At 42.3% G+C, this 12,050-nt stretch overlaps 1 protein-coding gene across 3 annotated transcripts; it reads right to left on the minus strand.

Moving 5' to 3' along the window:
- Positions 1–2,174: 2,174 nt before the first annotated feature.
- dglucy (D-glutamate cyclase) lies at positions 2,175–11,804 on the minus strand. 3 transcript variants are annotated; one of them, XM_030357005.1, is made up of 15 exons: positions 11,736–11,804; positions 11,168–11,250; positions 9,058–9,211; positions 8,346–8,432; positions 7,803–7,965; positions 7,352–7,502; positions 6,863–6,985; positions 6,206–6,397; positions 5,728–5,845; positions 5,423–5,565; positions 4,867–4,966; positions 4,491–4,639; positions 4,185–4,304; positions 3,624–3,778; positions 2,175–3,105 (listed from the first exon to the last, which is right to left on the minus strand). In XM_030357005.1, exons 2-15 carry the CDS (start codon positions 11,241–11,243, stop codon positions 2,941–2,943), a joined length of 1,896 nt encoding a protein of 631 aa, XP_030212865.1. In that variant the 5' UTR covers positions 11,244–11,250; positions 11,736–11,804; the 3' UTR covers positions 2,175–2,940. The 3 variants fall into 3 exon arrangements, with proteins under 3 accessions (XP_030212865.1, XP_030212866.1, XP_030212867.1); XM_030357006.1 differs by lacking the exon at positions 11,736–11,804 and adding an exon at positions 11,636–11,722; XM_030357007.1 differs by lacking the exons at positions 11,168–11,250; positions 11,736–11,804 and having other exon boundaries at positions 8,272–8,432.
- Between the last annotated feature and the right edge of the window lie 246 nt (positions 11,805–12,050).

Genomic DNA, 12,050 nt, shown 5'->3' on the forward strand with positions numbered 1-12,050 from the left:
TGACACTGTCGTTTTTCTTTGGTCGTCATGAAAAAAACCATAAGGGGTAACACTGTTGTTTTTTATTGGTCGTCATGAAAAAAAACAAGGGGTAACACTGTTGTCTTTGTCAAATAAAACATAAGGGGTAACACTGTCGTTTTTTATTGGTCGTCATGAAAAAAAACATAATGGGTAACACTGTTGTTTTTCATCCGTCATCATGGGGAAAAAAACATAAGGGGTAACGCTGTCGTTTTTTATTGGTCGTCATGAAAAAAAACAAGGGGTAACACTGTTGTTTTTTATTGGTTGTCATGAAAAAAAATATAAGGGGTAACACTGTTGTTTTTCATCCGTCATCATGGGGAAAAAAACATAAGGGGTAACGCTGTCGTTTTTTATTGGTCGTCATGAAAAAAAATATAAGGGTAACACTGTTGTCTTTGTCAAATAAAATGTAAGGGGTAACAGTGTCGTATTTTATTCGTCGTCATGAAAAAAAACATAAGGGAAATAATGTAAATACACAATAATAGAAATACACACGTCATATATAACCTCAGACATATTTAAATTATAAATCTCATTGGGAAGTGGAGAGAGCTGTGAGCTAACCCCCTGGAGACCGGGGTTCAAGTCCGGTTGATATCCTCTGTTGGAAGACTCATATTTCTATTTCATGCGAATTATAAAGTCAAGTATAACCATTGTTATGACTTTATTGGGTTAGGGTTAGGGTTTCCTCCATCAGCGACTTATACAATAAACAAATTATGTAAAACAAAACCCCTTTTTCATTTTAAAATGATGGTATGCAAATATGTTGAATAGGCCTCCATCTTTGTTATACTTTTAAAATGTTCCTATATAGCCTATTTTATAGCTTAGCACACTGATATTTTAAAACAGGAATGCGAAATGCAAAATGCATCCTGGGATATTTAAAGGTCCCAAGTCCACACCATGGACATATTGGGCTAGCCCCATCACGAAGTAAAATAATCTCCGTCCACTTCAACAGAGGAACACTCCGAGCATGCGCATTTCAATGTTTCAAGTCCAATACACATTGCATTGGGCTGGTGGGGCTAGAGCCCCTCTTGCCCCTCCAGACGAACTCAGCCGGAAGAAGCAAGCCAGGGTAGACTAAAAATTACATAAAAGCGCCAAACTTATTATTTTATAGTACTTTCTGGGGAGATTATTTTTTAAATATATATAAAAAATATATATTTTAGTTTTTATATATATTTTCTTTTATTTTTTTCTTGTGAGAGTAGCGGCTTGCCCCTAATGACCAGTCGCCACTGGTCATTCTGAGCGGGGACATTTAGAATTGTCGGTCCTCCTCATTTTTTTCCGGTCAATGACCGGTAATAAACGACAACGCTGCTATAAACCGGCCTAACTTTCACCGTCAACACCGAACCCCTTCTTCTTCGCACGGCTGTCAACATCCTAAACATACGCTAGTTAGATTTTCTCAAACAGCAGTTTCAAGTACGGGTAGCATAGAACTAACGTTAGCCAAGTGGGGGCTCCATGATTGCTAAATCTAATGAGAGAGGTAAAATTGCCATTAAGGAAGGAAAGCATAGTATGTCTTGCGACTGTGCTTCGCAGTATGCCTTGCGAAACCCAGTATGCCTTTCGAAACACCTCGTGATTGGTCGATGAAACGCTACCAGGAACGCCTAAAGGGCGTTCTTGTGTCATGACGGAAACGCCCAAGCCTGCAGCAGGACCCTTCTCGAATGGGCGGGGATACCCAGTCTACAGTTTGGCTTTACTTGCGTCATCGTTTGTCAACGTAGTACTTCATTTAAACACTAAGGGGCGCTTAGTACTTCCAATGACACAGTAGGTGTGTTAAAAGTAGAATTAGAATATGTAATATTCCGGCATTGAAACATGTTAAAACGACTAGATTTGTTATATATTTTATTTTCTTACGTACTAACATAATCCCACATTTTTTCAGCCAATGATGATCTCGGCGAGATCCACATTTTTTAAATGTGACCAACTATGTGGAACAGTCCACAATGGGCCTTGAAAGCCAAATGTTCCCTCCCCCCACGTCCTATTGTTTAACCAAGATGATACCAAGATAGCCGCTAAGTGAATAAGGAACACAGAGGACTGGTATGTCCCCTTTCTTGAAAGTAACCTACTCAATGTGTATTGTTTCATTTGCTAATGCATTTTTTTTTTTCTATCTACAATGCTTAATTTTACATTTTGCGATCAATACACACTATTAGGTCAGTAATGTATCATATTCTAGGAATCTTTTTACACTTTTGTTTAAATTCTTTTTCTTTATTACATTTACATTGAAGGCATTTAGCAGACTTTTATCGAAACAACTTACAACGGTTCATACACACAGTCACAAGCCGGGGATCAAACTACCTTCTGAGCTAAGCTGACCCATTACTAACGTGCTAATTAAATTAATCCAATAAAAAACTTGGTACAGGCCCTTTTCAAGGACCAACCTAGGTCTAATCTTCCTGCGATATAGGGTTGATTCAGGACCTCATTCCTACGATCTAATTTCTAGGACCCTCATTTTGAATAGGTCTTAATAACGTTTATGCCAAATGTCTTGTCCAACATTACGAAACAATGTTGAATTAAGAGACTGGCTGATACTAACAGTCAAAATGATAAAACAGTATTAAACAATCATTAACATTGAAGACAAGACTACTTCTGATTTAACGTAGCGGACAGTTGACTTAAACATGATCGCATATTGAGCTCAGATTCTGGATAAACCAAACCAAGAAAGCGGTTTCCTTCAGTCATTTTAAAAGAAGTAGAGGTATCATTTTCAATCAGAAAACGTGAGACAATGACTGTTGAAGAACCGGGGAGGTGCCTCAGAATATATTCAAAACATGACATTGCCTTTAAACGTACTTCTTTCTGCTTGAGGGTGTTGGGAGGCGTTCAGGGCGTGCCGGTGGCGCCTGAGTCTAGCGTGAGCGCCACAAGCCTGCTGACGAGGTCAGAGTGAGTGGGGTGAAAGGGCAGAGCGTCCACCTCCATGGCCAAGTTACCAGTCCCGCCGCTACGCACTCCTAACCGCACCAGGCTGGACAACACCGCCTCCTCCTGGAGAGAGAGGGAACCGATGGAGTCACATGTGGTCAGGTGATCAATGAGAAGGGCTGAAAGGAACTCTTATTACAACTGTACTACTCAGTGGACCGTCATCAAGTAGCCTTTTTAGTGTTATAGTATAAAAAAATATATAAGGAGGCATTTAGTTAAAGAGCCCACCCATCTCACTCAACAGCGAAAACAAATCACCTTTCGTTACACTGAATTAACCTGAGGGCCATGATCGGTTAGGCAGTAAACAACCACTCAAGTGACTCGTCATAAAATAAATAATAATAATCTACAAAATTCAAGAAAGGCTTTCATATGCTTTGTTAAAAAAGTTACCAAGTACTTTTGAAGTGACTTAATTTATACTAAACTCGTTTTTTTTCTTAAACGAGTTCTTTCACTTCTACTGGAGCACATCCGAGTCCCAGTGAAAGAGGACCTTCCAGCACTCTGAACCTCAGATCATCACAGGATAAACACTGACTACTATTGTAAGTCCAGCTGTTGTTTGTTCTCACTTTGTCCACAGAGGGCAGGGAGGTGAGAAGGTTGTCCAGCAGTCCGGGGGAAGTTGCTGGTTCGGTTCCTCTGCATAGGTAACGCTGGTGGGTGGGGCAGGTGTAGAGGAGGTACAGGGCGCAGGCCACCGCGTACCCCCCCCAGTTGGACACTCCTGGAGGAGGGCAGAACCACAAGAACACACACGGTGGTCAGCTGTGCCACTGACCCATTGATCTCCTCAACGTCATCCAAGATGGTAGAGGACAGCACAAGTATTAACTACGGAAATGTAATGAACGGGGAAAACTGCGTTTGAGGTGGGAGTTAGTTAGTGTCAGGTGTTAAGCCTGACACTATATTCAGACCCATACTGAGTCTGAATATAATTGGCATGGCAGGATACTGGATGGTGCTTCAAGTACAAGTTATCTTTGTGTGCAGAGAACAATAGAGGTGAAATAACGCAGGCAGGCCTGGACAATATGATCACAGCTTCATGACATAATTTGCATAAACGGGATCAGCTTGTTAAAGAGGTGATTCATGGAGTTGTGGTTTACTTATAACCATGAACGCACCAGCCGTAATTGCGTAGTCAGCTGCCACATCACATGCTACCAGGCTCCCATTTGGCATCAGGGCCTTCACCTTCTCCTTAACCTTGCCCATCCCCAACTCATTACCACCATCACCAATACCTGAGAGAGAGAGAGAGAGAGAGAGAGAGAGAGAGAGAGAGAGAGAGAGAGAGAGAGAGAGAGAGAGAGAGAGAGAGAGAGAGAGAGAGAGAGAGAGAGAGAGAGAGAGAGAGAGAGAGAGATTATTATCATATACTATGTAAATCACTGAAGTCTAAAGACATTGTGTGTTCCTAATCAGGCTACCTATAGTAGTGATTCCAGGTAGGTCCGCAGCGGCTACAAACAGGTCGTCGATGGGGTCCACCAGATGCTTGATGTTGGCCCCCCGCATGTTGTAGTAGTTTCCATCTGCTGCCCGACCGCTGCGCTCTATCGCCACCAAGTGGTCAAACCTGTTCATCAAAACAACCCACAATAGGCTCTTTTTCCCAGGGGGCGTCGTCATTGGACAAACACAGGCGTTAACACTCATTATGGGTCTGTGTCATCGTAGGACATCACTTGTGTTTGTCCTACGATGAAGCCTCAGTCAAAAGGGTCCATGTAGGACATAGTGGGCCCTTTCTGAATCGTTCATGCTGGTGGATGTGTCTGGTGTGAATGTGTCCCGTGTGCTGACCTGGGCTTTGTGGGGTCTCCTTCGTGACACAGGAAGTGGAGGGCGGAGTCGGGCCCGTTGTCTTCAAAAGTGACCAATGGGATTGTGGTTTTCAAAACACCTAAAACGGCAGTTGGGCGATCGGTCACATGGCTGTATCATAGATTCAAATACATTTCTGTTCATTTAATTTCCAATATTGTAACCCAAAAACGTGGGTCTGCTGGTCAGAATGTAAAGTACTTTTTATGGACAATATATTTTTATTGACAGTACAGACCCCACTGCAACACAGTGATATCATGCAACTTTATTGCATTACAAAGCCTTACTTAATACTCAAAAACTTACTCCAACACACACACACACACACACACACACACACACACACACACACACACACACACACACACACACACACACACACACACACACACACACACACACACACACACACACAGGTGAGCAGTGGAATAAACTAGAAACTACTGCTTTGGTAACCTTCCAGCCATGAATGGATGGAGCAGTAGTCAGGGTCATTAGGTGGGAGGGGGTCTCTGTGATGCAGTATCCCCACCTGTCCTCACAGCTTCCTCCAACAGCTCCTGGTTCAGCTGCACAGCTCTCTTGTCCGTTACCATGGTGACCTGTTTGCCGAGGGCAATCAACATGGTTGCCATGGCGAGGGCCCCCGGTGGGCCGTCCGTCTCATCAGGTGGGCTGGGGGGGGGGGAGGATCAACAGGAGCAGAAGTAACATGAATAAAGTTGTGTATGCCTTATCATATAGACTCCACTCAAAGTGGGTTGAGGTGGAAACAAGTATATCTTCGAGTCACATTTGAAAGAGAGACACAATTATGATTATTATTATAATAAATACCTGTGCATGTAGTGTGTGGGGAAACCAGTTGTTATGGCAACAGAGGTAGAGTGGGAAAGGGCAAGACAGGAACGCAAAAGTTCATCCTGCACAAAAAGAGCCTTGATGCCGCGATTACCTGTGAACACACCCCTCTGTTTACATACAATTTACATTCTTACATACATCGTTCAACTGAAATTCTTCGAAAAAAAACCAAACCCTAAAACATCTTCAATAAATCTCGATGTAAATAGAAAAAGTTTGAAACATTGTACATTATAAATATGGACTCAAATAGCCCCCTGTGGGTTAAACACACTCATTGCATAAGTTAGCTGTTATTGGCTGGCACCAATTGTTTTGGGTTGCTAGGCAAGTAAATGAAAGCAACAGATACAGTAGATAAGGTAGAAATATGAACAATAATATTCATTCATCATGAAATTCATTCCAAAAAATAATTTATGGATGTAAATGTTTCCATGTTTCACTGTACCTGGGTCTTCTCCAATCACCTTCTCCAGCTGCCTTATCTTCCCCACAGCCCCCTCTGAAGCCAGGCTGTACAGCAAGGGATCCTGGGAGATCAGGAAGCAGCATGGGCTCAGCTGGGACGTTGGAAGGGGGGTGTCTGGGATATCTGTCAGGAACATACTGCCTGGAGAGTGGCTGAAGGCCAGAGGAGGTTCTGGAACAAGATGAGTAAAATGGACAAAGAAGACAGTGATCATGAGGGTTATGACAGTTACTATGCTGGAGGTCAGCTCATATCGAATGGACAACTTGGAGCTACTCTGACATTTTTTTGCCTTTTCGCCAAAGGCAAAAACTTGTCTTATTAATACTTAATGTGAAAATAGCTTAACAAGGCAAAGAAATATTCCTCTTTGTTGAATTTATTTTGGAAACATAAAAAAATCTCAGGTACCATAGCACATAACCATGAATAAAATAAAATACCTTTATACCTTTTTTTAATGAGTTGCAAATATGGAAGAAACATATTGACCAAAAAAATCCCTATATTAAAAAACGTATCAAGTGTAGGCTTAAACCAGAGCATAAAGTAGATGAATGACCTACAACCAAATTGTAAAAAAGCTTCCTTATGCAGGCATGTGATGCAGGTTAGGGGAGAGCATGGTTGACTCACTGCTGTTGCGTATTGCTTCTACGGCGGTGACCCCACAGGCCCAGAAGACTGGCACATCACCAGCGTGGCGTTCTACTGGGTCCCCATAGTCTGGCCGGGACAGGTCTCGTATGCCTAGGAGAGCTACACACACACACACACACACACACACACACACTATACTGGGTACTACCTAAATCCAAATAATTGTTTTCATATAATTTTATGTGAACACATTTATACTACAGCATTCTGTAGAAAAAATCAGTCAGCCATTAAACCCAATGCCCTCGTTACAAAAAGATAAAATATACCATCAAAATATACTCGTATTGTGGGGCAATTAACTCTCAAAGTGAACCCCCTTCGGTTAGTTGTTTCTCAGTTGCCTTGGCAATGGCTACTGTATTGGGTCTGACTCCTGCCCCGAAACATCATTCACGTCCGTAAACATAACATAATATAATAAAGACTGTACAATAAATCCATCCTGCTCGTTAAGGTGTGTACCTGGGTCTCCTATGTGTATAGGAGCTCCGTGGGCGTGTGGGTTGAGGTGTGTTATTTTCGCAGCAGTGGTCACCATGTCAGCAGGAACCGGACGCATGGTGACCACCAGGGGGCAGTCAAACACTCCCACTGGAACACAGGGGACTGCAGTCTTCGTAAAAAAAACACACAAGCAAATATCATGACACACATAAGCACAAGCACACACACACACACAAATACACACACGCATACATAGCCACGTACACACACTCAGTGTCTGAATAAAATTTGACCTGTAGCGTAACAGCACAGAAAAGAGGTTCAATCACACAGAACCTTTTGTATCTTATTTTGTGCTTCCATCTTTATGAAACCACATTATTAAGATGAGATAATGATTAATCTTAAAATCTATTCATAGAAGTACCCAATCATTCATTCATTTTTAATTATTTGACTTTGCCCATACCTTGTACATGCCGTTCTTGCCTTGCTCCACATTCCGGTCAGGAACTCCTGCTTCCCTGAGACGGGCCTCAAAACCAAAGCTGCTGCCCAGATAGAAGAACACCATGTCTGGCCAGCAGGCCCCCGGCCCCTCTGACCGCACCACCCCAGTGTCTGCTCCAGCTCTGGGGGACCGGGAGACAATAGGCGGGGTGAGACCATCAGCCCAATGGCACAGTTCAGGCGCTGACTGACTAAAGCGGCTCCACCAATGTATCATAGCAGAATGTTCAGGGGTTCAATAACAGTGGGGCTGAGAAATTCTAGACTACATTCACTTGATTGATCATTGACACCATATCAACCTTCTACCTTTTATAAAATGGCTTAAAGGTGTAAGGTCAGACGTGTGCTGATATCCAATCTGAATGCGGTTGGGAAGCACTCGGAGACTGAAGCTAAGGTTTTGAGACTTCAAAAACAGATTGTACCTCCTAGCTAGCTAGACATAGTCTGCCCCGTTGGTTGGCTGTTGACACCGTCTCTCGTCCTGTCCATGGGTTACCTTGAATCATCGCCGAAACCTTTCAGACTGGGGACAGTCTTCTGCAGACGGCCATTCTCAAACACACAGTACAGGGAAATATAGCTCCTGCAGATTTGGGAGACAATGAGAATGAATCAACAAAAATAAGAAAGAAAGAGTGAGTGACATGTGAGAACACATTTTGTATGGTTATTGATTGATTAAATATTTAAGAGGCTAAATCAAAAATGTTGGTTATGCGTCTATTCAAAGGGAATTATGGCAGCATATAGGTCACTCATGGTAAATACATGAACAGACACCAAAATATCCAATTGCAATAATAATATTTATTTATAACAAATCAATATCATAATTGATGAAAGTAAATTAAATTGCCCTTGAAACACAAATTGCAAGTCCAATTCCAGACATAAGCCCAAACCCCATGCTTTTCAGTGGACGCATGGTGCAGATGCTGCAACCCAGCTGATTGTCGAGGGTTGAGTGTAATGATACAGACAGAAGGTGCAACATGCTTCCTGCGTGGTTCAACCTGTGCCCATTGATTACTCCCCCAGCCCCAGAGTCCAATCAGCGTGACTCGGGGCTAGGTGAGGCTGCTCTAACCAGCCATCAGCCACACACACATAAGCATGTGCCAGTATAACTGATCCACAGAATGGGTATCGTTCACATACGATTGATTCTGCTGACAATCACTGATCATTTTAGGATATGTGTACATTACCGTGTATCAACATTGGAGGCTATTGGAAGGCAAGAGGTCTCTCCTGGTTGGCTGCGATAAAGCAGTGACAAGGCGGCGGGGTTCCTTGAGCAGAATGCTTCGAAGTCATTTGCCAGAGCACTGGGCAGGATGACCACCGTGGCCTGTTGGTGTCCTAAGGAAATACATTCATAAACCAATAAGTATTGCTTACTTAGTATATTATACTATGTAAACAATGCAAAACAGGGATGGTCCCTATGCTGTAAAGTCTTTAAATTGGAGGTGTTACAGAAATGATGTTAGTAGTTTGTCTAGCACGAACCACCTTGTGACTTCACTGTGTGCTTGGCTAAACAACATGGTCTCACAGGAATCCGTGAAATTACTACGGACGAATTACTCGAAATCCGTGGACACATCACGGAAACACGCCGATTTCCGTGATGTGGCCACGGAATTCGCTCCAATGCAAGTTAATGACGCTGCTGTTCCGTGGCTCACACACGGATCCCCGTTTCAACGAGCGAGTCGACCACGGGGGCTTAACTCAAAACCCAGGGTGGTCTCACTGAAACACTTAAATTGTCCTTGTTGTGTCCACGGAAGTTGCTCCAATGCAAGTAAATGACGATGATATTCCCTGGCACACACACAGATTCCCGTTTCAATCTGTGTGTGTGCTCCCGTTTCAATCTGTGTGTGTGCCACATTTGACCACAGCGGGGGCTTAACTCAAAATCCGTGATGGTCTGACGGAATCACTTCAATTGTCCGTGATGTGGCCACGGAATTTGCTCCAATGCAAGTAAATGACAATGTTATTCCGTGGCTCACACACGGATATCGGCGTGTTTCCGTGATGTGGCCACGGATTTTGAGTTAAGCGTCCGACCGTAGTCAACACAGCACGGTTTAAATAAGCGTGGAGTTTGTATGCTCCAGACTTTAGATGATGTACCCTAGCTGGACTCTGTGCTTGGTTCCCAATCAGTCTTATATCTGGTTTGCTAATGTTCTGGTGTGTGGATGACTCTGGTTAACAGGTAACTGCTAGACTGATTAACCAAAGTTCTGTTTGAGCAAGTCCCTGTCCACTACCAAAATGTAAAAAAAATGCCTTCTCGCTGATTTCTGGGAGACAAAATTTGTTCCCTTTCATTTCGGGGAAGGGGTGTTATTGTCACCTTGTAGCCAAAAACTACCAATAACTAGTAACATATAGATAGAGGGAAAATATAGGGTAATTATTGACATTGTATCCTACCATTAAAAAACATTGTGAACATCACCTTTCATTTCAAATTATATATTTTAGGTTTTGTTTTGTCTTTGAAGAGAGAGTAGCGGCCAAGTACAAACATGGACAATGTGTAATCACTTATTAGATCAATAGACAATAGACACACAATGATAAACAAACAATTGAATTGTGCCAACAGGCGACAAAGGAAGACACTTCTACTGTTGTATCAACTCTTTGCCTGCAAGGCAACAAAGCTTCAACCATTTGTTAGGAGAGTGAGATCTGTCGCTGTAGGCTCTCTGATATGTGGCTGATTTGCCGTGCAGCGCTTACATTTGTGGTTGGTGCAATTATGATTATAGGCCTTAATTTCTCTCACAAGCATTTGAGTATCTGCAAAAAATGAATGTTTCCTTTGTGTTCATCTGAATCTAAATCAGAGTACCTAACTGGATAGCATACAGCTTTGTACAAAGAGGGCCCCAGGGGTAAAGTGGAACCATAATGTATGATTAGGATCTACTCTGTAGAATAGCCCAAAGAGGGATGAGCACTCTCACAACGTTGAAAGAAGAGCTGATTACCATGCGCTTTATGATTCCAAAGAAGCTTTTAAAAACCAAAACATAGTTATTAGCTCAATTATGCTTTTACTCTGCGTCAGATTTATTTGTTTACTCCCAAGGATTTTGAACAGCAAAGTAAAATGAACAGTGCTGAAATATTAAAAGGCCCAAACAGGTAAGATAGGATCATCATGAGTTTTTATTAAGTTCCTTAATAAATGTATTTGATGGTAAAAGGGGTATTTAACCAACAATTCTAAATAGTTGGCTGGGACACAACTGTCTTCTTGTGAATATGAGTATGATGGAAAATACACACCTAAATCGACGCGAGACGTAGTCATGCGTCGTAGGAACACCACGGATCTTCTAGCAACTCGGGCAGCGGTCAGCATAGTTCACCTTCATACATATTACACACACACACACACACGCACACACACACACACACACACACACACACACACACACACACACACACACACACACACACACACACACACACACACACACACACACACACACACACACACACACACACACACACACACACACACCTAATAGTTTGTTTCAAAATCTCCCAAAGTCGTCAAATGGGGCATTGAGGGCATTATGGGGAAGCTTGATATCTAAACTTAAACGAAAGTGACCCTTTAGGCTAGTAATAATAATAATAATAATACATTTAATTTAGAGGCCCCTTTCATGACACCCAAGGTCACTTTACAGAGCATATAGTCAGATTATTTTCTATAGACAAATAAACGTATTTATCGCCGGAAGTTACCTCCGATCATTATTATGACAGAAACAGCTGGACCCTACTCTAATTTACGGGCTAAAAAGTGTCCTGGAACGCATCATAAGCACACAGCAACATGACTCACCTGAAGTGTGAGCCGTTTGACAGGGCGACGAAAACAAACCCATTTGATTTCCTGTTGCGTGAATACACATTATCTCGCGAGAACGACACCGATCATCGCAACCCAAAAACATGGGTAACTTAACCCTAATCATGTCCTGAAGCAGTATGTCAGCAACTTGCATTTTTCTAACACATTTCTCTTTCAGATCATCAGATTTATATCGAGTAAATATATGCACACACAAACTTTACTTTTTTTTATTAATTATTCAATTATTCAATTTATTCCCACGGGATTCAGGAAAGTTCGCAATACATTTCCATATAATGTATG

Source organism: Gadus morhua, chromosome 5 (genome assembly GCF_902167405.1).
Source record: "Gadus morhua chromosome 5, gadMor3.0, whole genome shotgun sequence".
NCBI classification, from domain to species: Eukaryota; Metazoa; Chordata; class Actinopteri; order Gadiformes; family Gadidae; genus Gadus; species Gadus morhua.

Excerpts from the sequence above, each read along its gene's own strand:
- dglucy (XM_030357005.1), bottom strand. The coding sequence starts at position 11,243 with ATGCTGACCGCTGCCCGAGTTGCTAGAAGATCCGTGGTGTTCCTACGA. Across the intron at positions 6,986-7,351 it reads TATACACATAGGAGACCCAG|CTCTCCTAGGCATACGAGAC; the intron begins GTACACACCTTA and ends GTGTGTGTGTAG. Across the intron at positions 6,398-6,862 it reads AGAAGCAATACGCAACAGCA|AACCTCCTCTGGCCTTCAGC; the intron begins GTGAGTCAACCA and ends ATCTTGTTCCAG.